Source organism: Somniosus microcephalus, chromosome 4 (assembly GCF_052327205.1).
Source record: "Somniosus microcephalus isolate GS21.2 chromosome 4, FLI_Smic_1.0, whole genome shotgun sequence".
Classification (NCBI taxonomy): Eukaryota; Metazoa; Chordata; class Chondrichthyes; order Squaliformes; family Somniosidae; genus Somniosus; species Somniosus microcephalus.
The window spans coordinates 337,875,775-337,903,754 of NC_140990.1; the positions used below are offsets into that span (position 1 = coordinate 337,875,775).

The window sequence follows — 27,980 nt, forward strand, 5'->3', positions numbered from 1 at the left end:
CGTGCCGCAGTGCCACACGCTGCGGCATGTCGCGCTGCGGTATTGCAGGCCTTCCTCCCCTTCTTAAAGGGGAGGGGCCTTGTGCAGCGCGACCTGGGGCCCCGCTGGGCCCCCGGGGATCGGGAGTGCAGGCATAAGAGCCCGGCACCCAAGAGAAGTGCCGGGCTCTTGGAGCACAGCTAGCACTCCGCGGGGGGGTGGGGGGGTCCTGGAGATAAGCCTTAGACGTAACTTTATCAGTTATATCCAAGTTTGGCAGAAGACTGATTGTGACATGTGAAATTTATTGGGCTGTGAGCTGAGCCTTATATTAATTCAACTTTCCTTTTGCCAACATTACCTGTTGTAGTTCCAGAACCAAAGGGATTAGAATTCATTGTCCTCCTGAGGTCAGTCACTTTCTTACATGCATCTGCATTATTGGTTTGAGGTTGTTTTGACATGAAAGATAGTCCATGGACCTCAGCAACAATCTGTATGAGTCAGTTAAGTTTAAAGGGAACAGTTTGCTGCAGTTGTATTGGACTGGAATGGCTATTAGTAACTAGTGCCGCCATAGGTTGTAACAGAAGTGAAGCCATATTTACTTGTATTGATGATTTGCTCAGATACTGCTATCACAAATAATTTAAGCTTTGACTTCATATTCAATGGAGGGTGTGTTATAAAAAATATTTTCAACATATTGCTTAAGGTGGGTTGATCTCAGAATATTATAACACATTCAAAAGTATTTCTAATCCAGCATATTGTTCTATAGGGATTTGTATTAAGTTGTATGGTTACCTGTGCTAATGATGTCGCTTGGTAATTTATTTCCACAAAATCTGAAAGCACACAAAATATGAAGTTTGAAATTGAACATTAGACATGGATAGGTTCACTAGTAAAGATTTAAGTTTGAAACTGAACATTGGATTTGAGGTCTGCAAAATAATCAGAGACTTGTTTTTAAAGGCGTACTAAGTCAAAATTAATCAGAGACTCATTATTAGCTCAACCATATTTACCAGTGTGGAACACAACCGTTGCATTACATTTACTGATATGCACCGAAGAGTTTTAGTTTTGGGAGACAGAAAGAAATCTTGTTTATGAACTTCCAAGATGGTAATCCTGAGGAGTTGAACACTTTTTGCCTTCCCAGGTTAGACTTGGCACAAGTAGATCTATGGGATGGCACTCTCTCTCTTCACATTGTCCCAAAAGTGTACTAAAAAAATCAACTTATAGAAGAGCAGACCTCCTATTACAACAGCTCTGTTTGCCACTCCTTGAATAGAGCGTTTTTGATGGTGTTACACACTGGGGGTGCGTCTCTTTGCTATTATGAGATTCCCAGAATGGTCTATGACAGAAGAGCACACAAAAAAATCCAATAGAGAAAGATGAACATCTGTAACATTAGATATAGGTACAGTAACTATGAAAGAACAAGAGCACAGGACGGCTACTCAGTATTCGTGACTGAGACATAAACCACCAATTACATTTCAACTGGTTACTCAGCATGTGCTGGAATCTGCCACCTGGACAGGTGAACTGGGCATTTCAAGTATACCAAATACCTGTAAAGTGAATGTTGCGACATGTGATGTTCCGTTGAGCATGGGATGGATTGTTATATATGTTTTGCTTTACCATAACTCTTGATGAAAGGGCTACGTGTTGTCCTTTTACTTACTCTTTTGCGCCCTTCTCCGTTGAGCATTTAGCAACTTGCTGTTGATATAGTCTCCCAGCCTGTTTACTTTTTTGTCCAGCATCTTTTTCAGAGCAGGCTACCAAGGTGCTTGAGCCTTGCTTGGTCCATATAAAAGGAGACTGACAATTGATTTTTGCTGCTGTTGGGAGGCTGGGTGGGTGGGGGGGGTGGGCGTGGGGGGGGAGGGGGAGGTGGGGGGGGGAGGGGCGGTGGGGGGGGAGGGGGGCGGTGGGGGTGCTGGACACAGGCAGGAAAAGAATCTTTTCAAGATGTTCCATTCACTCCACAAATTCCCCTAGACAAGACTATGTCCAGAATATCGATGTAAGCTTTCACGATATGGAAATCCATATGGAAAGTGGATAAATTACAATACAGAAACAAATGTTCAGCCCAACCAGTCTGTGTTGGTGGTTACCTTCCACACGAGCAGCAGTCCTAATTCCATGTGTCCACCCTGCTCCCTTATCCCTTTATTCCCCTTTCCTTCAATCATCTATTTAGCCTATTCTTAAATGTCTCTGTTTCAATGACTAACTCTGGTAGTGCATTCCACAGCCTAACTACCTTCTGTGTAAAAAAACCTTTGAAAGCACTTTGTTCTTGGGCAGTAGCCAAAATGGGCGATAGTGAATCGGCTGTCCATTTTATACTCCGTTCGGTTTGTTATGAGGAAAGATTAGAGGAGTGTAAAAGTCGAGGAAGAAGAAAATTAAGGGACAATCTCATTTTGGGAGAGAAAAGGTTAAGGAACAAGGTAAATTCATATTATTGTTTTAAAGTCAGCCAGACTAGTAGAACACAATGGAATAACATTAAATTTAAAAAAAAAATTAATTTAAGAAGATATTGACCTGGAACTTGTGGTTGTAATGACAGCGAAACTGTCAACGTTCGCCGTCATTACTCTGTAAAACTGACAGCAACCTCTGGCATCTGCACATGCACAGTTAAACGTGGAAATCTGGAGGTTTCTGCCAGTGATGCCCTGCTCTTTCACAGGGTGCGCTGTTTCAGTCCTCGCAGATGGAATCGATGAGAAATCACTGAATTGACGTGCACTTCAACTTTTTACGCACTATTCTCGCTGTAAAAACCCTCAAAAAAGTTGAACCTTGTTGAATGAGGTGCAACTATGTTTTTAAAGGCGCACTAAGTCACAATTACTGCTGACCAGCCTCTCTGGCCCTGAAAAACTAATTTTAGATTGTGGAATCTCATTTCCTCCATTACATCATGAAAATTCCATAGATTTTTAAAATAATAAAAAATCATTTTTATTTTAGTTTTCTAAAGTTTGTTATATGATATTTCAGCTTCTACCTTAATCTCATGTGTATGTCTCAATCTTTATTTCACTTTCTGTAATTTTATTAAAAAGTGAATGATAAAACCTGCTTTTTACATCCTGGTTTGCTGACTGTGAGAATTCTTCAATGTGATTGGCTGCTTAGCCTGCTTGATGACATCACTGTTGCTGGATGCCACAGATGCCCTATGGATGGCATCAGATGGAAATTCATGTCAGAAAAGGTTAAATTGTTGCCAGAGAGGCCGCTAAATGTTTGTGAGTAGCTTTTTTTGAGTTCAGTGGCGAGCGCTGTCACTTCACCACTGACCGCAAAATCCAGGCTCTTATAAAAAAAAATTCTTTACTCCATGGCTAACAAACATATGCCAGCTTAGGGCTAATATTACAGTAATAAAGCTACTCGATATTTGGTACTAGATCTTTCATGGCATTGCTCATAGGTGGTGAGTGAACTAGTTCCAAGATTGTCGGTTCTCATCGTTCTGGGATCTGATTGGTTTCTGCCAAGCATGTGATGATTAGCATGGACCAAACAGAAAGCCAGGAATAAATCCTACAGATAGACACAAAACTTTTGGTCAGTAAGATTAGCTTTTTTCAGCATCACAGTGTGTGAGATGAAAACTTTAATGCTAAATACAAAAAACATAATAGAAGACAAAAATCAATAATGCACTCTAATAACTTTAAAGTTGATAAAAATATTGCATTACACCATAGCCTCACTCACCTGAAAACATGACCAGTAGGAGTTGGATGTTTGACTTGAGTCAGATCAGGTAATGGCCCAGAAATTCGGGTCGGGGGCTTCCCGCGGGTGCAAGCCCCCGACCTGCACTTACCTTGCGCGCCGGCAGTTGAGCTCTGGGCTCCTGTGGAATTCCGCTCCGGGGCCTGCTCCAACTCCCGGCACGCTGTGCTTGTGTGTCCCAGGGGCGTAGTTAGTGCGATGCGTCCCCTGGGATCACGTGAGCCATGGGCAGCCAATCAGAGGAGGGAAAAGCCCATTCATAAGATTGACAGGAAGACCTGTCAAAATTATGAATATACGGGCCCCAAAATAACAGTAAACCTTCAAATAATTTTATTTTTAAATCACACTTTTTAAATAAACTATAAATTACATTAAATAACTATTTTAAACAATAATTTAAATTTTTGAAAAAGATAATTTTATAAAAAAACGGGGCTAAAAATAAACTTACCTTGCTTTAAAGTATTTAAAAATAATAAACCTGTGGAAAAAATATTTTAATTTTAATTAATTGACCACTTACCTTTTAAAATGCAGGCCTTACGCCTGGTTTTTACATTTCTAAAATCTAAAGACTTACCCTCACGGAAAAACCTGTAAAAAAAACTTAAGTTCAAAGCGCACGCGCAGACTCCCGCGCGCACGCGTTCGACCTCTGAACCCCTTCATTCAGAGGAACGGAAGTGCCGGTTTCCCGTGCATGCAGGAAACTGGCACTTCCATCGGGTCCACGCGTGAGTACCCCGTGCGTACTCACGCGTTGGGACCCGAATTTCTGGGCCAATATCTTTTATGTGCTCTCAATTCCAACTTCTATTTGTATGGGGTTGCAATTTTTGGTCAGATAGGGTCAGGATAGATTGGATGGGGGCATAAGATCATCTGGATTGGAAACTGTCAGAAATCTTGATTATTTTCCAATTTCAGTTAATTGGTGCACCTCCAATATGGTGCATATTTGAGGTACCACATGTGTACATTGGATTGTGACACTTCAAAAGATGTGGGTTAGAAGCAACATTTATTTCTCCACAATTCTTTTCTAATCCAGATATATAATTGATGGTGACTTAATTGTTTGTCCAGCTAACTCCGATCAATGGATGCGGAATGACAACAATCAGTTTTTCCACATAGAAATCAATTAAAATTTTATCAACTATAAAACTCATTTATTCTACACATTTCTGATTTATACCAAAATAAGCCCATGACCCTGGTCTTTCGTGGGGAAAGGGGTCACCCATTGACATGAATCTTGCCATTCATGTGGAAATGACTTATGAAATAATACTGGGCGGCCTGCTGGTGGTGCTGTCCAGGGAGAGTATAAATACTCGGGCATGGGCCCAGCTTGCTCAGGACATTCTTTAACAGGAACTAGTGAAGGACACAACTAGATCTCCATGTTGAAAAACAGTTGATTAAAGCTTTGTTTAACGCTTAGACCAAGTACCTAGTCGTTTTCTTACATCACCCATGTCTTAAATTCCTAAATATTTCCAATGCATCTCTTGCAGTACCAAGTGGATTTTCACAGAAATCACAGAAACCCCACAGTGCAGATAGAGGCCATTTCGGCCCATCGAGCCTGCACCGACACATATCCCACCCGATCCCTGTAACCCCTACACCAACACATATCCCACCCTATCCCCGTAACCCCACGTATTTAATCCCCCTAACACTAAGGGTCAATTTATCATAGCCAAACAACCTAACCCGCACATCTTTGGACTGTGGGAGGAAACCGGAGCACCCGGAGAAAACCCACGCAAACACGGGGAGAATGTGCAAACTCCACACAGACAGTCACCCGAGGCCGGATTCGAACCCGGGTCCCTGGCGCTGTGAGGCAACAGTGCTAACCACTATGCCACCATTCTGAATTTTAGTTAATTTCAACATTTCGTGCACAAACATGATAGCTGCTACAAGAGCAAATCTGAAATCTATGTGAAACTGGGATGGTTTGACATTTGCCCAAACTCACTGTATTACCATAATGCAGTTCTATCACATTATTAGTCCATTGTAACAATAAACATTTACCTGCCAACCAAGCCTAGCAAGTCATCGTAACTGTCATAAACCTCAAGGTAGTCAGACAAGCAGGATGGGTCATCTTCTACATCAAATTCCAGAAAATGTAAATGGATGCGCTGCTTGTACTTTAGTCGGATGTGCCAGTAACAGATCTGTTGATGCTCATACTCATCTGGGTAGTCTGGGGACTTGATAATGCGCTCTGGATCTGTTAGAACACCACCACATTGTTTTGCTGAGGAACGGAAAACACAAGTAAAGGAATTATACTTTGTAATAACCTTGGGGGTAAAAAGCTTCTGTGTGGAAGATATACACAGGAAAAACAGCTAGGGCAAAATTCTGTCTTTATTTCTTCACCCTGAGATATCTATCCGAACCTGTACCTCCCACTGTAGAGCAGTATTCCTACATTCAACCACGTCCTTTTTTATTGAGAGGTTAGGATAGTCTAAGCCACAAACATTGCTGTGATTCTCAGTTGGCCTTGAGCGGAAGCATTTTGTTGTTTCGTGGCTGATCTGGTAGTAGCCACACCTAAGGAAGGGACCTCCAAATCGCCCTCCAGTCTCACGCGAGACAACAAAGGAAATGAAAGGAACTGTTTTCCTCACACCCATTGACAGTTCAGCTGAGATTGTATAAACTTAGCCTATAAGGGAGGCTCGATGTAACTGCAACTCAAGACTGACTTTTGAACTCCTAATGGACATGTCACTTTCTAGCATTATAACCACTGGACCAACCATCATCTTCACTTTAAATGAAAGTAGAAAAAAAAAACAATTTTCTATTTTACTAATGTTTTATATATTAATCCTGACATGAATCTTGTCATTCACGTGGAAAGACATGAAATAATACTGGGCGGCCTGCTGGTGGTGCTGTCCAGGGAGAGTATAAATACTCGGGCATGGGCCCAGCTTGCTCAGGACATTCTTTAACAGGAACTAGTGAAGGACACAACTAGATCTCCATGTTGTGAAACAGTTGATTAAAGCCTTGTTTAATACACAGACCAAGGGCCTAGTAGTTTTCTTATGTCAAATCCTGTTCACAAATTTAGTACTCCTCAATAACACATAACGATTTGTATGATTATAGTTTATGTGGCTGTACTGTCACAGTTGTAACTTATGTGACTGGCATTTGTGTGTAGCTGCATTTGTAATTACTATAACTGAATAACTTTCAAAATTGAGGTAATGAAATATAACGCAGCTGCATCGAACGAACCATGCAGATTGTAGCAGTAAGCATCCCACAGTTCCGTTTTATTAATTCGATATCCGTAGTTAATGATGCCAGTTTTTCCGTGTCCACAGTTGGTTCCAGCTTTTACGATTGGATACCCGACTTTTCCTCCAGCAAGCCATCCAGCTGCACACACGTGAAACCCTGCATATATAATAAACAGCAGAGTTAACCTGATCAGTGTAGGGTACTTGAAAATTGTTTCAAGCAGATCTCCAGATTGGTCACTCGGGATTAGTTGTTTCCAGAAGTCTTTAGCAGTTTCTCAGCGGCAGTTTTCTGGTTGGTTGGTTGATTTTTGATTCGTATGAGAGGTGATCCCATTGAAACATATAAGATTCTGCGGGGGATTGACAGGGTAGATGCTGAGAGGTTGTTTCCCCCTGGCTGGAGTGTCTAGAACCAGGGGGCATAGTCTCAGGATAAGGGGTCAGCCATTTAAGACCGAGAGGAGGAGGAATTTCTTCACTCTGAGGGTTGTGAATCTTTGGAATTCCCTGCCCCAGAGGGCTGTGGATGCTGAGTTGTTGAGTATATTCAAGGCTGAGGTTGATAGATTTTTGGACTTAAGGGGAATCAAGGGATATGGAGATCGGGCAGGAAAGTGGAATTAAGGTGGATGATCAGCTATGATCTTATTGAATGGCGGAGCAGGCTCGGGGGGCCATATGGCCCACTCATAGAATCATAGAAAGTTACAGCACGGAAGGAGGCCATTTCGGCCCATCGTGTCCGCGCTGGCCAACAAAGAGCTATCCAGCCTAATCCCACTTCCCAGCTCTTGGTCCGTAGCCCTGTAGGTTAGAGCATCCCAAGTGCACATCCAAGTACTTTTTAAATGTGGTTAGGGTTCCTCCCTCTACCACCCTTTCAGGCAGTGAGTTCCAGACCCCCACAACCCTCTGGGTGAAGACATTTCACCTCAAATTCCCTCTAAACCTTCCCCCAGTTACTTTAAATCTGTGCCCCCTGGTTTTTGACCACTCTGCTAAGGGAAATAGGTCCTTTCTATCCACTTTATCTAGGCCCCTCATAATTTTATACACCTCAATAAGGTCTCCCCTCAGCCTCCTCTGTTCCAAGGAAAACAGACCCAGCTATCCAGTCTTTCCTCATAGCTAAGATTCTTTACTCCCAGCAACATTCTTGTAAATCTTCTCTGTACCCTCTCTAGTGCAATCACATCTTTGCTGTAATGTGACCAGAACTGCACGCAGTACTCTAGCTGAGGCCTAACTAGTGTTTTATACAGTTGAAGCATAACCCCCCTACTCTTGTATTCTATGCCACGGTTAATAAAGGCAAGCATTCTGTATGCCTTCTTAACCACCTTATCTACCTGGCCTGCTACCTTCAGGGATCTGTGGACATGCACTCCAAGGTCCCTTTGTTCCTCTACACTACTCAGTGTCCTACCATTTAATGTGTATTCCCTTTCCTTGTTAGCCCTCCCCAAATGCATTACCTCACACTTCTCTGGATTGAATTCCATTTGCCACTGTTCTGCCCACCTGACCAATTTATTGATATCTTCCTGCAGTCCACAGCTTCCTTCTTCAGTATCAACCACACAGCTGATTTTAGTATCATCTGCAAACTTCTTAATCATACCCCCTATATTCAAGTCTATATCATTGATATATACCACAAAAAGCAAGGGACCTAGTACTGAGCCCTGCGGAACCCCACTGGAAACAGCCTTCCAGTCACAAAAACACCCATCAACCATTACCCAGTGCTTCCTGTCTCCGAGCCAGTTTTGAATCCAACTTGACACTTTGCCCTGGATCCCATGGGCTTTTAACTTCATGACCAGTCTGCCATGTGAATCTTTATCAAAAGCCTTGCTAAAGTCCATATACACTACATCAAACGCACTACCCTCATCGACCCTCCTTGTTACCGCCTCAAAAAATTCAATCAAGTTTGTCAGACACGACCTTCCCTTAACAAATCCGTGCTGACTATCCTTGATTAATCCGTGTCTTTCTAAATGAAGATTTATCCTGTCCTTCAGAATTCTTTCCAATATTTTTCCCACCACCGAGGTTAGGCTGACTGGCCTGTAATTACCCGGTCTATCCTTTTCTCCCTTTTTAAACAAGGGTACCACATTAGCAGTCCTCCAGTCCTCCGGCACCACACCTGAAGCCAGAGAGGATTGAAAAATGATGGTCAGGGCCTCTGCTATTTCCTCTTTTGCTTCGCTTAACAGCCTGGGATACATTTCATCCAGGCCTGGGGATTTCTCCACTTTTAAAGCTGCTAAACCCCTCGATACTTCCTCTCTCACTATGTTTATTTCATATAATATTTCACACACCTCCCCCCCGATAGCAATGTCTGCTTCGCCCCTCTCCTTTGTAAAAACAGACGCAAAGTATTCATTAAGAACCCTACTGACATCTCCCGCCTCCACACACAGATTACCCTCATGATCTCTACTAGGCCCTACCCTTTCTTCAGTTATCTTCTTACTCTTAATATATTTATAAAACATCTTTGGGTTTTCCTTGATTTTACTTGCCAAAAATTTTCATGCTCTCTCTTTGCTTTCCTAATATCCTTGTTAATTGCACCCCTGCACTTTCTGTACTCCTCTAAAGATTCTGGAGTATTTAGCCCTCGGTATCTGTCATACGCCTCCCTTTTTTTCTTTATCCTACCCTGTATGTCCCTAGACATCCAGGGGGCTCTAGATTTGTTAGTCCCACCTTTTTTCTTTAAGGGCACGTATTTGGTCTGAACCCTCCAGATCTCCTCCTTGAATGCCTCCCACTGCTCTGACACTGATTTACCTTCAAGTAGCTGTTTCCAGTCCACTATGGCTAAATCCCCTTTGAGTTTAGCAAAATTTGCTTTTTCCCAATTTAGAATTTTTATTCCTGGTCTATTCTTGTCCTTTTCCATAATTACCTTAAATCTAACAGAATTATGGTCACTAGCACCAAAATGCTCCCCCACCGATACGCCTTCTACCTGCCCAGCATCATTCCCTAAAACTAAATCCAGAACCACCCCCTCCATTGTTGGGCTTGCTACATACTGGCTAAAAAAGTTCGCCTGAATGCATTTTAGGAATTCCGCACCCTCCATACCCTTCACACTAATTTTATCCTAGTTGAAATCCCCTACTATTACTATTTTTGTACTTCTCAGAAATTTGTCTACATATTTGTTCTTCTATCTCCCTCTCACTGTTTGGGGGTCTGTAGTACACTCCCAGCAGTGTGATCGCCCCTTTTTTATTTTTCAGTTTGACCCATATGGCCTCGTTTGATGATCACTCCAACATATCATCCCTTCTCACAGCTGTAATAGTTTCTTTAATCAATACCACGACCCCCCCTCCCTTTTTACCTCCCTCTCTATCCCATCTGAAAATACTGTAACCAGGAATGTTGAGCTGCCATACATGCCCCTTTCAGCCATGTCTCTATAATAGCTATAATATCATCGTCCCAAGTATCTACCTGTGCCCTCAGCTCATCTGCCTTGTTCGCTATACTCCTTGCATTGAAGTATATACCATTTAGTACAGGCAAACCTCCTTGTTGACTACTATCTAGCCCTGGATTCCTCTGTCCTCCCAATTTACTTTCTACATTTTTGTTTTCCAATTCCAGTTTTTCTTCCCTCCCTATTGACTCTATACTTAGGTTCCCATCCCCCTGCCAAGCTAGTTTAAACCCTCCCCAACAGCACTAGCAAACCCTCCCGCGAGGATATTGGTCCCGTTCCCGTTGAGGTGCAACCCGTCTGGCTTGTAGAGGTCCCACCTCCCCCAGAAACGGTTCCAATTCCTCAGGAATCTAAAGCCCTCCCTCCTACACCATCTCTCCAGCCATGCATTCATCTGCTCTATCTTCCTATTTCTGTACTCACTAGCACGTGGCACTGGTAGTAATCTGGAGATTACTACCTTTGAGGTCCTGCTTTTTAACCTCTTTCCTAGCTCCCTAAACTCTTCCTGCAGGACCTCATCCCTCTTCCTACCTATGTCGTTGGTACAGATATGGACCACAACCTCTGGCTGTTCACCCTCCCCCCTCAGAGTGCCCTGCAGCCGTTCAGTGACATCCTTGACCCTGGAACCAGGGAGGCAACATACTATCCTGGTATGTTGGAACCGCTCCAATTTCTTATGTTCTTATGTCCCCCAACATCTTCCGTTCTGATTTGCTGCTGTTTTACTTTGAGATTGTGGCGGATCGCCACCTAAACGGGCGCAATCCACTTTTCCGTCCGTGGACAATAAATCGGGCACCTTGCCTTTAAGAAGCATGCTGCCTTTAAGGCATGACAAAGGAGCGGGCGTCGCCCTCAGTGTGTACACAAAAGCGCGGGCGTCGCCCTCATTCGGTTTTCGGGTTTAGCAGAGAGAAGAGCTGGGGCAGCCATCTCTCAAGAGAATGTAATAAAAAGCCATGTGTTCCTCAGATCGGTTCGGCCTCCATTCGTGTTCCATGGCAGCCTCAACAAGATAATCAATAAAGTGGAATGGCTTCACCTTAACAGCAGAACAATACATTCTGCATTATATGGCACAGATGGTCCTTTTAAAGCAACATATCATCCAAAGTAACAAAGCAAATGGGCGATCTGCTACGGTACAACTCTGTTCATGCTTCAAGCGTTGCACTCAGGCTCATGGTAAGTTAGAAGACATACTGTTTTGTAATAATACAAGATAACTTTAAATTGACTTCAATGGAAATAAAAATCAGGAGAGATGTAAAACGAGCTGCTGATTTGATATCACTCGTTTTACACTATTGCACAAAGTTAAAATTACCCCCATAGTTTCTTTCCTCATTAAAATTTGATTTCTTTAAACAAAAAATTATTTTTTTAAAGCAAATGATAGTTCTCTTGCGTTAAACAAATAGGAAGTGAGGGTAGGAATTAAAATGGTGGAGGTCGAGGAGGCCTCTTAACATCCACCCTTGGAGCGCAGGGATTTAGATGGAGGCTTAAGGGTGAGGTGAGTGACAGCAGAGCAAGGTGGAAAGGCAGATACAGGGACAGAGCCTGTTGTTCAAAGGGGAAAAGGTAGAAGTAGTGATGGGAGCGCGGTGGTGCTAGGAGGGAGAGCAGCTGTAGGAAGGGGTAGGGGACACGATGAGAATGAGGGGATGGGGAGGGAGACACTCAATGGTCACATTTTCCAAGCAGACCCACCCTAATGCAGCCTTGTAGCCATTGGTGGCTTCTTTTCCATTATACTGTGGCAGAGCCACCAAGGGACTCTTATATCGATGTACATAATTATCTGTAACAGAATGAATCTGTACCTGTATTCGTTTTACTACATGTAAATAGCGCGGTCTCTAAAGGGTTAAGACCAAACGCGATGGCATCACCACGTGGGTCACGTGACGTTCCCAACGGCGGGAAACGTGATGACGTCATGATGTCAGAGGGAGGAGCCCTCTCTCTCAGTCCTCGTGGAGCCAGCATTGAGCATAGACCTGTTTGTTAGTTCTCCTGCATTTGTTTGTTACTTCTGCAAAACAGTATTAAACTTAGTTTAGTTAACAGACTGACTTGATCTCAGTCTTTTGATTAGGAATCTGACAATTCCTACAGTGGTGACCCCGAACTTTCGCGAACGATCTTCACGGAGGAAGCGACGCGCAACGAGATGATGGAAGCGAACGCGGTGGCTTTGAAGCTCCCTCAGTTCTGGGAACAACAGGCGGCCTCCTGGTTCGTGCAAGCGGAAGCTCAGTTTGAACTGCGAAACATCGTGGCAGATCAGACCCGTTACCGCTACGTGGTCTCCGCACTCGACGGCTCCACGGCTTCAAGGATCATCAACCTGCTTGAAAACCCCCCGGTCGACGGCAAGTACGAAATGCTAAAAGCACGGTTAATTCGGGTCTTCGGCCTCATGAAGGCGGAACGCACACGCCGTTTACTTACGCTGCCCGGGTTAGGCGACTCCAAGCCATCGGAGATGATGTGCCAGATGCTCGCACTCCTTGGCTCCGAACCGCAATGCTTCCTCTTTCGAGAGTTGTTTTTGAGCCAATTGCCCGAGCAGGTACAGGCAGCCCTCGCAAGATCGGATGCTACGGATTGCGTCGCACTTGCTGCTGAGGCAGACACCATTTATGCGGTCACGCAGCAGTACTGCGCCGCCACGAGGCGACCCCCCTCGCGGATTCCGCCCCGACGCCTCCATCGCCCGGCTTGTGCTTTTACCACGCCCATTTCGGTGCGAGAGCCAGATGCTGCCGGCCTCCCTGCAGTTTCACGCCTCAACCGAAGAAAAAACACCAGCGCCAAGTCTGGGAAAGGAAGCCCGAGCCTGAGGGATGTCCCACGGCCGCGATGGTGATCAGCGATTCCAGGAAGCTCCTTTATATTACTGATTCCATCTCCGGCCGACGGTTTCTATGCGACACAGGGGCGCAGTGTAGCATCCTGCCCGCCTCCGTCCTCGACATCCAGACTGGGAGGCGTGGTTTTCCCCTCCAGGCCGCCAACGGCGGTGCTATCCGTACTTTCGGTAAACGGCGAGCCCAGGTGTGTTTCGGCGGACAGCGTTTTCAATGGGACTTAATCACCGCCAAAATCTCGCAAGCCATCCTCAGTGCCGATTTTTTATGCGCCAACAGCCTTTTGGTGGACGTGAGAAATCGCCGTCTGATTAACGCGGCCACTTTCAACTCCATCCCTTGTTTCCGCAGCACAGTTGTGTCGCACACGGTTTCCTGTGCTACGCCCGCGTCTAACGATTTCACTCGCCTGCTCGGGGAATTTCCGGAGCTAACCAAGCCTACTTTCTCCTCATCCACCGCCAAACACGGCGTGGAGCACCACATCGCAACGACCGGCTCTCCGGTTTACGCACGAGCTCGGCGCCTGGAACCCACCAAACTCGCGGCCGCTAAAGCAGAATTCGCCGCAATGGAGCGGTTGGGGATTATTCGCCGGTCGAATAGTCCCTGGTCCTCACCACTCCATATCGTCCCGAAACCTGGTGGCGGATGGCAGCCATGCGGTGACTACCGACGCCTTAATGACGTTACAACCCCCGATCGGTACCCAATACCCCATATACAGGATTTCTCCGCGCATTTGGCGGGAAAGTCAATATTCTCGAAGGTCGACCTCGTACGGGGATACCATCAAGTGCTGGTACACCCCCAAGACATCCAAAAGACGGCGGTCATTACTCCCTTCGGCCTCTTTGAGTTCCTCCGGATGCCTTTTGGGCTTAAGAATGTGGCGCAGGCATTTCAGTGTCTGATGGATTCAGTGCTGCGGGACCTTCCCTTTTTATTCGTCTACCTTGACGATATTCTGATCGCCAGCTCCACCAAAGAGGAACACATCTGCCAGTTGCGCACTCTCTTTCGCCGCCTCCATCAACATGGTTTGATAATCAACCCGGCCAAATGTCAGTTCGGACTACCACATATCGACTTCTTGGGCCACCGCATCACTTCGGAGGGTGTGATGCCGCTTCAGTCGAAGGTAGAGGCGATTACAGCGTTCCCACGGCCGCAGTCCATCAAGGCCCTCCAGGAGTTCCTGGGTATGGTAAATTTTTACCACCGTTTCGTTCCCAGGGCCACTCAACTAATGCAACCACTCTACGAGGCTCTCAGGGGAAAGCCGGGTAAAGGGCCCGTGGTTTGGATGCCCGAGATGGACTGCGCCTTCAGCGACACGAAGACCGCTCTTGCAAACGCCACTATGTTGGCACACCCACTGCCGGGTGCCACTATCGCTTTCACGACCGAGGCTTTGGACTAGGTGCCGTGCAAGAACAGTGGGTCGGCGGCACGTGGCAGCCACTGGCGTTTTTTAGTTGCCAACTACGACATAATGAGCGCAAATACAGCACGTTTGACAGGGAGTTGTTGGCGCTGTTTCTGGCTATCCGCCATTTTCGATTTTTATTAGAGGGACGCCACTTCACCGCCTTCGTGGATCACAAGCCACTGACATTTGCCATGGCCAAGACCGCCGAACCGTGGTCGGCTCGACAGCAGCGACAACTTACCTTTATTTCGGAGTTTACTACCGACATCCAGCACGTGGCCGGAAAGGACAACGTGGTGGCTGATTGCCTTTCGCGTGCAACCGTCCAAGCCGTTCAGCTGGGGATCGACTATTCCCAACTGGCTGCCGACCAAGCCACCGATCCGGACACACAGGTGTTCCGTTCCGACTCCTCCTGTCTTGGGGGATCCCCGCCCGATCGTTCCGACCTCCTGGCGTCGCAAAGTTTTCGATGCCATACACGGACTTTTGCATCCTGGCGTGAAGGCATCTCAAAGATTACTGGCATCTAAATTCGTCTGGAGAGGGATGCGTAAAGATGTTCGCGACTAGGCTAACACCTGCATCGTGTGTCAAAAATCTAAGGTTCAACGACATGTAAAAGCCCCCTTGGCCACTTTCAAAGTGCCAGAACGCCGTTTCGACCATGTCCACGTCGACCTCGTTGGGCCGCTTCCGCCATCACAAGGGTTCACACACCTCCTGACCATGGTCGACCACACTACAAGATGGCCAGAGGCGGTTCCTTTGACATCTACCACCTCCGCTGATGTCGCCAGGGCTTTTATCTCCTCGTGGGTCGCACATTTCGGTGTCCCGTCAGATATTTCGTCTGACCGCGGTCCACAGTTTTCGTCTGAATTTTGGAACACTGTAGCCTGAGGTTTGGGCACCAAGCTCCATTGCACCACGGCCTACCACCCGCAGGCGAACGGGTTATGTGAGCGGTTCCATCGGTCGCTAAAAGCATCGCTAAGGGCCACCCTTCAGGGCACGGCATAGGTGGATCGGCTTCCGTGGGTTCTGCTTGGTTTGCGCACAGCGCCTAAAGAAGACCTGCAGTCATCTTCCGCGGAACTGGTGTACGGCCAACCACTCCGGGTGCCGGGTGATTTCTTGCCATCGCCAACTAAGCCGTGGTCCGCGGCTGATCAACTCAGCACCCACCGAGAAACGGCCGACTCCTTTAAGCCGATTCCGACGTCGCACCACGGCCTTCCTTCCTCTCATACTCCAACGGAGTTAAGGCAGGCCGAGTTTGTCTTCGTTCGCCATGATGCCCATCGCAGTCCACTCCAGCCTCCTTATACGGGCCCCTTCTGGGTGTGGGAGGCAGGCGACAAGAGCTTTTTGGTCGACATCGGGGGCAAACCTAACTACATTTTGATTGACCGACTCAAGCCCGCGCACCTGGATCTCGACCGGCCGGTCGAAACTGCACAGCCACCACGCCGTGGTCGACCGTCTGCTGCTACTACGTCCGAACGGATCGTTCCACCTGTCAGCCCATCTACCGCTCAACAAATTCCTCTCCGGGAATATAGGAGTCGTTCGAACAGACTTGTCCAACCTCCTCTTCGATTGACTTTCACTGTTAAAGACAATTCTGGGGGGGCGCATGTGGCAGAGCCACCAAGGGACTCTTATATCGATGTACATAATTATCTGTAACAGAATGAATCTGTACCTGTATTCGTTTTACTACATGTAAATAGCGCGGTCTCTAAAGGGTTAAGACCAAACGCGATGACGTCACCACGTGGGTCACGTGACGTTCCCAACGGCGGGAAACGTGATGATGTCATGACGTCAGAGGGAGGAGCCCTCTCTCTCAGTCCTCGTGGAGCCAGCATTGAGCACAGGCCTGTTTGTTAGTTCTCCTGCGTTTGATTGTTACTTCTACAAAACAGTATTAAACTTAGTTTAGTTGACAGACTGACTTGATCTCAGTCTTTTGGTTAGGAACCTGACAATTCCTACAATACCATGCCATGCCACCGGCCATCTCCCACCCAAAGGAAAAGACCAAGAGAGAAGTAGAAAAAGACAAAGAGAGGGGAAAGAAAGAGTTAAAGGAAGAGAACCAGAAGAAAAGACAAAAATTGTCAGAAGAATAGGAGTAACAAAGAGACAAACACAAATACACTGGGAGAAGTAAGAACTATATTCTCCAAGTTACCATGTGCAACAGCATGGGAGAGAGAGACTAGTAATATATCATATTTGCTAAATAGGGCCTCACATGCCCTATTTAGGCATCACCACTCTGTGATGCTTCTGGTTTCAACCTGAATAGGATTTCCTATCAGGAAATGAAGAACTACTGGTATCACTGGCCCCCGGTCACATCTGCAGCTGCACATTTCTATCACTAGACAGTGCTTCAAATACTCCAGTTCCCCAAGTTTCTTGAAATTTTCAGAGAAACTCCATCCGCCATCTTGGCTTTGTGCAGGTAAGTTTGATTGTATTTTTATTTAGATGTTTAGTTTTTGTGTATTTTGTAATATTTTTGCTCATTGTAGGTTTCCTGGTACCATGTTCAGTCACCAACCCACCTGTCCCCTGCTCTAAAACAATAGTTTTAATCCATGTTTTCAATTTTGAATTCCCAGTATGGTAGGGATTGCTTAATGTGCCCAATGTCGCACAAGTGCACATCAATGCCAAATTAATTGCAGAATCTCCCCTGAACTGATAAAATTCACTAGGGTCAGTGGTGGAGCTTCCCGATGGGTGCAATTCTGGTATAAGTGCTGGTACTGCAGGCATGTGCATTTCTGTACCTTTTTAACCAACTAAAACCATGTCTTACTTTCCTGTGGAGACACAGTCCCACTTCCTTGTCAGCTCTTCTAATTCTGAAACTTGAAATTGTATTCTTTAAACTAAAGGATGACGGGGTGGGGTGGGGGGGGGGGGTTTCCTAGAAGTTGTAGTGAACCTGAGAACTCTGGAATATAGTTTCTTTCATTCATTAATGTTACCAAAAATATGTCAGCATGAGTAGAAATTAGGGAAGCTTGCTTACTCGTGTGACTTTTTTTGCTAACATTTGCAACAAGTGACAAATATACTGCGCTGTTAGCACTATTTCCACAAGATTATAAAACATCAGAACTTTCCGGTTGTGCGATAAGGAGTTTGGCTGTGATGCCAAAGCTTGACTACTTGCTAACCATAATCTGAACCTTGAGGTTAAATTACAACCTTTAAATCACTCCAGAGTGATAGTTTTGCTTTTAATCTAATCTGGAGATTCACTCCAGTTTTGATATTCCGTTTGCTGGTGGCAGTGTTAGGCATCAATTCTATGGACCATCAAAAGGCGTTTGATGAAGTACCACATGTAATGATCAGTAACATGTCATTCTAGAATGGTACACTAGGTGGAGCTGTATGTTTAATAGTGGGCTACCCACAAGGCAGTAGTCAAGATGGATGCCTGTACACTAGTCCACATGGCTGAATAAATGACTAGCTCAAGCTAGCTGTTCATAATGAAAACGTCTAGTTATTTATGAACATAACACGGTACCAGGATTGGTAATATCTGCTGAATATTGTGAAACGCGACATGAAGAATTTGGAGCCACCGGAGGGTTTGAAACTCACGGGGAATGTCGACTGCAATTGGCGGACTTTCAAACAACAATTCGAACTCTACATTGCTGCCATCGGGTTCGGTACGATGCCAGACGCAAGGAAAATAGAGTTACTGCTCATGGTTGCAGGCCCGCAGGCGATAGAGGTATTTAATACATTTGTATTTGATCAAGAGGAGGACAGAGAAAAAATGGACGATGTGCTAAAGAAGTTTGATACACATTGTTCTCCCAAAAAGAACAAGACCTATGAGACGTACGTGTTCCGTTCACGGACACAGCAGCAAAATGAGACTTTTGATAGCTTTGTGACCGATCTGAAACTGAAAGCACAGACATGTAATTTCTCTGAACTGAAATCATCCATGATTCGTGACCAGATTGTGTTTGGTATTCATGATAAAAAGGTCAGGGAACGTTTGTTGAGAGAAACTGAACTAACATTGGAGAAAGCTGTGAAAATATGCCATGCCAGTGAGCTAGCTCAACAGCACACAAAGACTTTCAGTGAAATTAATAATAATGCGACTGTAGTAAGTGATAGTGCTGCTGTCGGTGCTGTGTCCTACAAGGGGAAGAAACATGGGCAGAACAGAAATGCAAAGCAATCGGAGGATGGAATTTTTAATTGTAAACGCTGTGGTTACCAACACCAGTCAAGACAATGCCCAGCATTTGGCAAAATGTGCACAAAATGTAATGGAAAGAATCACTTTGCCAAACAATGCTTTTCAAAAGTAAAAACAAAGAAAGGGCAACAAGTCAATGTGATTGAGGACACTGATTTAAGTGAGACATTTTTTGTAGGAATGGTGTCAAGTGACAATATCGAAAAGGATACAGAAAATGTGCAGCCCTCAGGAATGGACAATGCTGAACATAAAGTTAATGCAGTAAAAGAGGACAAATGGATAATGCCAGTGCAAGTAAATGGAGCATTAGTTACATTGAAACGAGACACTGGGGCAAAAGCAAACTTAATCAGTATGAGTGACATTAAAAATATGAAAGAAAAGCCCAAAATACAGAAAAAGTCAGTACTACTGAAGAACTATAATGGACAGAAAATAGATAGCTTAGGTGTATGCAGACTTAAAGTGACAGTCAAAGACAAAGTGCATCATCTCATGTTTTCTGTTGTGGCTGAAGGACTTGATTCACTATTAGGTGACAAAGCTTGTGAGGACTTAGAACTGGTCAAGAGAGTCTACCGTATAAACTGTGCCATAAGCAGACCAGATGACTCAGTGGATTCTGTAGTGAGTAATTTCCAGGATGTGTTCAAAGGATTTGGAGTTCTACCATTCACTTACAAGATCCAGCTAAAGGAGGATGCTCAGCCAGTGGTACGTGCTCCACGGAGAGTTCCAGCACCCCTGCGTGACCGGCTCAAGAAAGAACTGGACAGAATGATCACACTAGGAGTCATCAGGAAAGTCGAAGAGCCAACAGACTGGGTTAACTCCATGGTATGTGTAAAGAAAAAGAACAATGATCTAAGAGTATGCATGGATCCAAAGGACTTAAATGCAAACATAAAATGTGAACACTACCAGATTCCCAAGCGAGAAGAAATCACCAGTGAAATGTCAGGTGCCAGATACTTCACAAAGCTCGATGCCTCACAAGGATTTTGGCAACTAAAACTGGATGAGGAGAGCACCAAATACTGTACCTTCAACACACCATTTGGCAGGTATTGTTTCCTCAGAATGCCTTTCGGGATAATATCTGCATCTGAAATCTTTCATAGAGTGATGGAACACATAATTGAAGGTCTGGAAGGAGTTTGGGTCTATGTTGATGACATCATCATCTGGGGCTCCACACTGAAAGAACACAATGAGAGACTGACTAAAGTGCTACAGAGCATACGCTGGAATGAACTGAAGCTCAACAAAGCCAAGTGTCAGTTTGGCATCCAGGAAGTCACTTTCCTAGGAGATAATCTATCTGGTAAAGGAATAGAGCCAGATATGGAAAAAGTAAACGCCATACTCAAAATGCCCCGACCCACTGACAAAAAAGGAGTGCTATGCATCATGGGGATGATAAACTTCATTGGAAAGTTCATTCCTAACTTGTCAGCCAAGACAGCCTGTCTGCGAGACCTGCTACATAAAACAAATGAGTTCGCATGGACAGAAAGACATGAACAAGAGTGGATGAACCTCAAAACCGTGCTGACAACCACACCTGTACTCACCTTCTTTGACCCAACAAAGAGGATCAAAGTGTCAACGGATGCATCAAAAGATGGCCTAGGCGCGGTCTTGCTACAAGCAGAGGGTGAAGATTGGAAGCCTGTTGCCTATGCCTTCAGGTCTATGACTGACTCTGAGTGTCGATACACCCAGATTGAAAAGGAATGTCTAGGCTTGGTAGTTGGACTAGAAAAGTTCCATGGCTACATATATGGACTTCCCACCTTCACAGTTGAGACAGACCACTGCCCACTGGTTGCCATCATAAAAAAAAATCTGAATGAGATGTCTCCAAGGATTCAACGACTCATGATGAAGCTGCAAAGATATGACTTTGAACTGATCTACACACCAGGCAAACACATAGTGTTAGCAGATGCACTATCCCGAGCACCCACAATGAGTCATGTGAGCTCTACTGAGGAAGACGTGGATGTTCATGTGAGTATGGTCACTGCTGCGCTGCCCATGTCAGACACAAAATCAAAGCAAATAGCAGAAGAAACAGTAAAAGATACAGTGTTACAAACAGTAATAGAGAACATTCATCATGGTTGGCCAAAAGGTTCCTGTCCAAAGTACTATCACATCAGGTCAGAGTTAAGTGTCGCAAGGGGACTATTACTAAAACAGAACAGAATAGTCATTCCACAGGCTCTACGTCAAGACATGCTCAAAAGGATTCATGAGGGACACCTCGGAATTGAAAAATGCAAAAGGAGAGCAAGAGACACTGTTTATTGGCCTGGCATAAATAAGGACATTGAGAATATGATAGGCGAATGTGAGACATGTCAGAAACACCAAAACAAACAAGCAAAGGAACCAATGATAGTAGCTGACTTACCAACAGCACCATGGCAAAAGGTTGGTATGGACCTCTTTCATTTGAATGGTAAAGACTATCTAATAGTGATCGACTACTATTCTAACTATCCTGAGATGGCGCTGCTCTCAAGCACATCAGCAAGCAGTGTCATAATGCATGTTAAATCCATCTTCGCCAGACATGGAATTCCCAGGATTGCCATTAGCGACAATGGTCCGTGCTTCAACTGTAAGGAGTGGCAACAGTTTGCAGCACATTATGACTTTCAACACATCACATCCAGTCCTCTGTATGCTCGTCGAATGGTAAGGCAGAGAAAGGTGTTCAAGTTCTCAAACAGCTACTGAAGAAAGCAACAGAAAGCAAGTCTGATCCTTATCTCGCCCTGCTGAGCTACCGAGCCTCCCCTTTAGACTGTGGTTCTTCACCTGCTGAACTCCTAATGGGTCGCAAGTTGCGCACCACGCTACCCTGCTGTGCAAAAGAAAAGCAGAGTAAGGAACTGAGTCAGAGACTTCAACTGTTAAAGCTGAAACAGAAATCACACTATGACAAGTCATCCAAAACTCTGAAACCATTGACAAGGGATGATGTCAGGATTGAGGATCCAGATGCATGGAACAGGAAAGCTACAGTTCTTGAGGAAGTAGGACCAAGGTCATACACTGTTAGAACTGAGGAAGGACAGATTCTCAGGAGGAACCACCGTTCCCTCCTGAAAACACAAGAAACTATCCAAGAGCAAATCGATGACAATGCCGCAACTGAATCTTGTCACTCACCACCAGAACAATCTAACACAAACACACATACAGGCTCTCATGCAAACGCATCAGACTTACCTGTGCTGAGAAGATCCACACGTGAAGTGAAAAAGCCTGATAGACTTAATCTTTGAGGACAAAGAAAACTATAATAAAAGAATGAAAAGCTTAGATTTCATAAAGTAAAGCTTTGAAAATGTGTTGACTGTTGTGAAGATGTTGATGTCGCTATGATTGATTGATATTGATTGATATTGATTTTGTTTAACCTCTAAGGAAGGGGGATGTAATGATCAGTAACATGTTATTCTAGAATGGTACACTAGGTGGAGCTGTATGTTTAGTAGTGGGCTACCCACAAGGCAGTAGTCAATATGGATGCCTGTACACTAGTCCACATGGCTGAATAAATGACTAGCTCAAGCTAGCTGTTCATAATGAAAACGTCTATTTATTTATGAACATAACACCACGTATTAGGCTTGTTTGCAAAATTGAAGCCCATGGGATAAAAGGGGCAGTAGCAGCATGGATACAAAAGTGTCTAAGGGGTAGAAAACAGAGAGTTGTGGTGAATGGCTGTTTTTTGGACTGGAGAGAGGTATACAGTGGCGTTCCCCAGGGTTCAGTACTCGGACGAAAACCAAGTACTACGGATGCTGGAAAGCTGAAATAACAGAAAATGCTGGAAATACTCAGCAGGTCAGGCAGCATCTGTGGAGAGAGAAAGAGAGTTAACTTTTCCGGTCGATAACATTTCATCAGAACTGGAAAAAGTTAGAGAGGTAACAGTTTTTAAGCAAGTACAGAGGCAGGGTGGTGGTGGGGGAGGCGGGGAAGAACAAAAGGGAAGGTTTGTGATAGGGTGGAAGGCAGGAGTGATTAAATAACGAAAGGGATGATGGTGCAAGGTAATAGGGGGTGGTAATGAGACAAGAAAAGGACCAAAAGATGGGTCTAGAGGAGCTGTAAATAACAACAGCAGAATCATTATCATGAGCTGCTGTTCGGAAAAATGGGAGCACTGATTATGATCTGAAATTGTTGAACTTCGTGTTGAGTCCGGAAGGCTGTAAAGTGCCTAATTGAAAGATGAGGTTTCTCTTCCTCAAGCTTCCGTTCAGCTTCATTAGAACAGTGTATGAGGCCGAGGACAGAAAGGTCAGAGTGGGAGTGGGGCAGAGAATTAAAATGACAAGCAACCGGAAGCTCAGGCTCGTGCTTGTGGACTGAATGGAGGTGTCCCGCAAAGCAATTACCCAATCTGCATTTGGTCTCCCCAGTGTAGAGGAGACCGCCTCATGGGCCGCGAATACAGTATACTAAATTGAAAGAAGTACAAATACTGAACCATTGCTCTTTTTGATATACATTAAGGACTTGGACTTGGGGGTACAGGGCACAATTTCAACATTTGTAGATGGCACGAAACTTGGAAGTGTAGTAAACAGTGAGGAGGATAGTGATAGACTTCAAGAGGACATAGACAGGCTGGTGGAATGGGCGGACACATGGCAGATGAAATTCAATGCAGGAAAGTGTGAGGTGATACATTTTGGTAGGAAGATTGAGGAGAGACCGTTCACGCTAAATGGTACAATTTTAAAGGGGGTGCAAGAAGAGAGAGACCTGGGGGTGTTTGTGCACAAATCTTTGAAGATGGCAGGACAGGTTAACAAAGCAGTTAATGAAGCATATGGGATTCTGGGCTTTATAAATAGAGGCATAGAGTACAAAAGCAAGGAAGTTACACTAAACCTATATAAAACACTAGTTTGGCCCCAGCTGGAATATTGTATCCAATTCTGGGCACCGCACTTTTGGAAGGACAAGAAAGCTTTGGAGAGAGTACAGGAAAGATTTACTAGAATGGTTCCAGGCATGAGAGCTTACAGTTACATGGATAGACTGGAACATACGAACATACAAATTAGGAGCAGGAGTAGGCCACTCAGCCCCTCTAGCCTGCTCCGCCATTCAATAAGATCATGGCTGATCTGATTACTCCACATTCCCACCCACGCCCGGGAGAAGCTGGGGTTGTTCTCCTTAGAGCAGAGAAGGCTAAGAGGAAATTTGATAGAGGTGTTTAAAATCATGTAGGGTTTAGATAGAGTAAATAAAGAGAAACTTTTTCTAATGGCTGAAGGGTCGATAACCAGAGGGCACAGATTTAAGGTGATTGGCCAAAGAACCAGAGGCGACATGAGGAAAAGCTTTTTTATGCAACGAGTGGTTAGGATTTGGAATGCACTGCCTGATAGAGTGGTGGATACAGATTCAATAGTAGTCTTCAAAGGGGAATCGGATAAATACTTGAAGGAGAAGAAATTGCAGGGATATGGGGAAAGAACGGGGGAGTGGGGACTAACTGGATTGGTCTTCGAAAGCACTGGTGCCGACTCGATGGGTCGAAATGCCTCCTTCTGTGCTGTACTATTCTATGATTCTATGATCTTGGCTGTCAATGTCAGTGTAGATATCATTCGTAAACTCTGTAGAGCGTCGGCCATCAATGTTAAGAACATCCATAAAGTTGATGTATGACATCTATACTGAAGGATTGGCAATCGTAATCTTTGGCAGTTTATTGAGTGATAATCTACAGTTGGTCATTTGGAAATAATTCAGTGGCAGCCTTTTGACGCATGGCCACCCTATTTCTGTTTTTGGGTTTATATTTTACCTCTGTTTTCCATTCCTTGTTCTGGTTTCCTGTGTTTTAAAGCGACGACTCTAATAATCCAACCTCTGGTAGCAGAGTGCTTGTTTCCATCAGAAACATGATGGGAAAATGGAACTTGGAATTAAAAAAATGGATAAAAATACCAACTTCGATCCATCTATATATATAAATGAAAGGATACTTCTGTCTGTCATTCCATCTGTCTGTCTGTCTTGAATTAACTCGAAAGTTATAGAGCATACCTACACGTGCATTACGTCAAAAGAAAGCTGACAATTCCAGAACCGTCCTAAGTGTATTTACGTTTCGGCCGGACAAAAATTGTTCGCGTGTTATGCAAAAAACCTTCAAAATTAAACTCATTATCTGCAAAGTAGCATTGATTGACTGACGTCAAGGTCGACCAATCCTGTGCCGGCATGATTGACCAATCCTACAGTTCAGTCGCCTGATGGTTGGCCAATCGCTGCGTCTGTGGGCGGGACTAATGCTTTTCAACTCAGGCATCGGGCAGCCATTGCTTCACTACTTCCAGCTCAAACTCTGCTAATCCAGCTTTGAAAAAGTTAGTATCTCTTTTAAAAATTACATAACATTTACCAAAAACGTTTTATAAGTACTTTCACTTTCATCTTTGAAGCTATTAAAAGGTAGAAATGTTGCCCGGCAGCAGATTCACACAGGGACAGACAGACAGGCCCCAAAGCCTGGGACTCGATTTAAACCGCCCGGCCCAAAACAGCCCTGGCAAAGCCGGGCTCCCCCAGCTTTCTTTACAAAGCACTGTTGCTTAAATTGAGATATTGTGGCCAAAACATAACATACTAGTTTTGCTCACAGGGGTAGATTAAAGGTTTCAATAAAATCAGATTTACTCTTTGAGGAGGGTTCTATTAAACTTTGAAAAAAGTTATATCATGGTAATTGAAAGTGGCAGCGAGTCAACAGAATTAATTCCTTTCCCAAAATGTAATTTCCATCTGACAAGAATTGCTTGTTCTCCCAGAGCAGAAACTCAATAAGTGTAATTTGGTTTTGTATTTTTGTCTCTGTGTGCTGCCAATGACATTTATAGTTTACATAAGCTGCAGTAATGACAAGTTAAAAAAAGTTCTAGAAAATGTTTAAATTTTAACACTTAAGCATCCTCAAAAAAATGAAGAAAATGCAAAGGTTACAGTTCTGTACAAAACAGTCCTTTAACTCTTTGTTTTGTTGATGTATAACATGTGGTCAGACCCCATTTGGAGTAGTGTGCAGTTCTGGTCTCTTGACCCTAGAAAGGATATAATTACCAAATCTAGCAACAAAGACGATCTTTGAAAGAGCCGGCACAGGTACGAAGGGCCAAATGGCCTCCTTCTGTGCTGTATGATTCTATAAGGAACTTAAGTTGGCAAAGGCGAATTTAGACGATCTGGTCACTATGGTGAAGTGCCAAATACCAAGGGGCATGAGTTATCTGGTTAGCAATAGAATTGAGGGTTCTCAGCAGAAGCACAGAGCTAAATGATCAAATGCTATGTGCGACATAATGGTCCTTAAGCTGCTAGGACTGTGGAAATGCCATGACAAGGAAGGCATTTAAGGATGAATAATGCAGAAAATAAGGTTAGACAAATATCCTGACATTTTGCTGGATTCACCTTTTTAGGAGGTGGACAGGGAGAAACACGTTGTTAGGGAATCAAATGGGTTGAGTAGAGTTCATTCTGGATAAGATTGCACATAATCCATGAGGCTAGTCGGCTGAATGACCTCTGTTATTCTGTGCTCTCTTATAATATTACTGAGAAGACTCTTTCAGATATTGTTGGCATGATCCCAAGCAGCCAATTGAACACACTCCAAAACATGCACAAATTAAATTTATCTGACATACTCTCTGGGGAACTTTACATAGAAATATAGAAGATAGGAGCAGGAGTAGGCCATTCGGCCCCTCGAGCCTGCACCGCCATTCAATGAGATCATGGCTGATCCTCCAAATTCAGTACCCCGTTCCTGCCTTCTCCCCATATCTCTTGATCCCTTTAACCTTAAGAAATATATCCAACTCCTTCTTGAATATATTTAATGAATTGGCCTCAACTGCCTTCTGTGGTAGAGAATTCCACAGGTTCACCATTCTCTGGGTGAAGAAATTCCTCCTCATCTCAGTCCTAAATGGCTTACCCCTTATCCTTAGACTGTGACCCGTGGTTCTGGACTCCCCGCCATCGGGAACATCAACTTTCTAATTGACAGCACATGTGGTTGGCAATGTAATCCCCCTGCAGAAAGTTCCATGTCAGTTTTTTTGCTTGTTACATGGAGATGGTGCTTATTTCATCCTTGTAGGAACTGAAGTTCAGTTAATCTTTTGAGTATTATTGTTTCTCATCCCTCTCTGAAGGCTCTGACTCACGCAATATAATTTTACAGCTGACAAACATCTCTCGGTACCTTGTCCAAGTGGCCATTCTACAGGTGCCAGCCGAGACTGTGAGTCTTGCCATAATTCGAGACCACATTAGTAAGGATTTAGAAATTCATTGGTTAATCAAGGATGGTCAGTATGGATTTGTTAAAGACAAGTTATATTTGACAAATTTAATAGAGTTTTTTTTGAAGAAGTGACTGACTGAATAGATAATGAAAATGCAGTGGATGTAGCATATGTGGATTGGAAGGCGTTTGATAAAGTGTCTGGCGAGACTTGTTAGAAAAATTCAAGTGTACGGTATACGAGGAAATGAAGCAGTATGAATGCAGAGTTGGTTACTGGACAGGAAGCAAAGAGGTAAATGGGTTTGCTCAGACAGGAGAAGGTTGGGAGCGATGTGCCCCAGCAATAAGAGCTGGATTCAGTCTTATTTGCAGTTCCTATAGATTATTTGGACTTGGGTATAGGGAAGAAAACCTCATAATTTTCTGATGACACAAAAAAGGGAGATTTGGCCAACAGTGAGGTTGACTGTAAAAGACTTCAGGAAGGCAGAGGTTAACAGAGTGGACAGACAAGCGGCAGATGCAATTTAATGT

General features: G+C 44.4%; 1 protein-coding gene across 2 annotated transcripts in view; it reads right to left on the reverse strand.

Annotated features, from left to right (window-relative positions):
* The window catches only part of tnfaip6 (tumor necrosis factor, alpha-induced protein 6), a 61,891-nt gene that overhangs the window by 2,139 nt on the left and 31,772 nt on the right, over window positions 1-27,980 (reverse strand). Inside the window, exons 3-5 of one of the 2 annotated variants that reach the window (XM_085986938.1) lie at window positions 7,054-7,215; window positions 5,824-6,052; window positions 787-827 (exon numbers count right to left, since the gene is read on the reverse strand). In XM_085986938.1, coding sequence (XP_085843064.1) covers window positions 787-827; window positions 5,824-6,052; window positions 7,054-7,215 — 432 coding nt within the window. The remainder of the gene's footprint in view (window positions 1-786; window positions 828-5,823; window positions 6,053-7,053; window positions 7,216-27,980) is intronic. The other variant, XM_085986939.1, reaches the window with a different exon arrangement.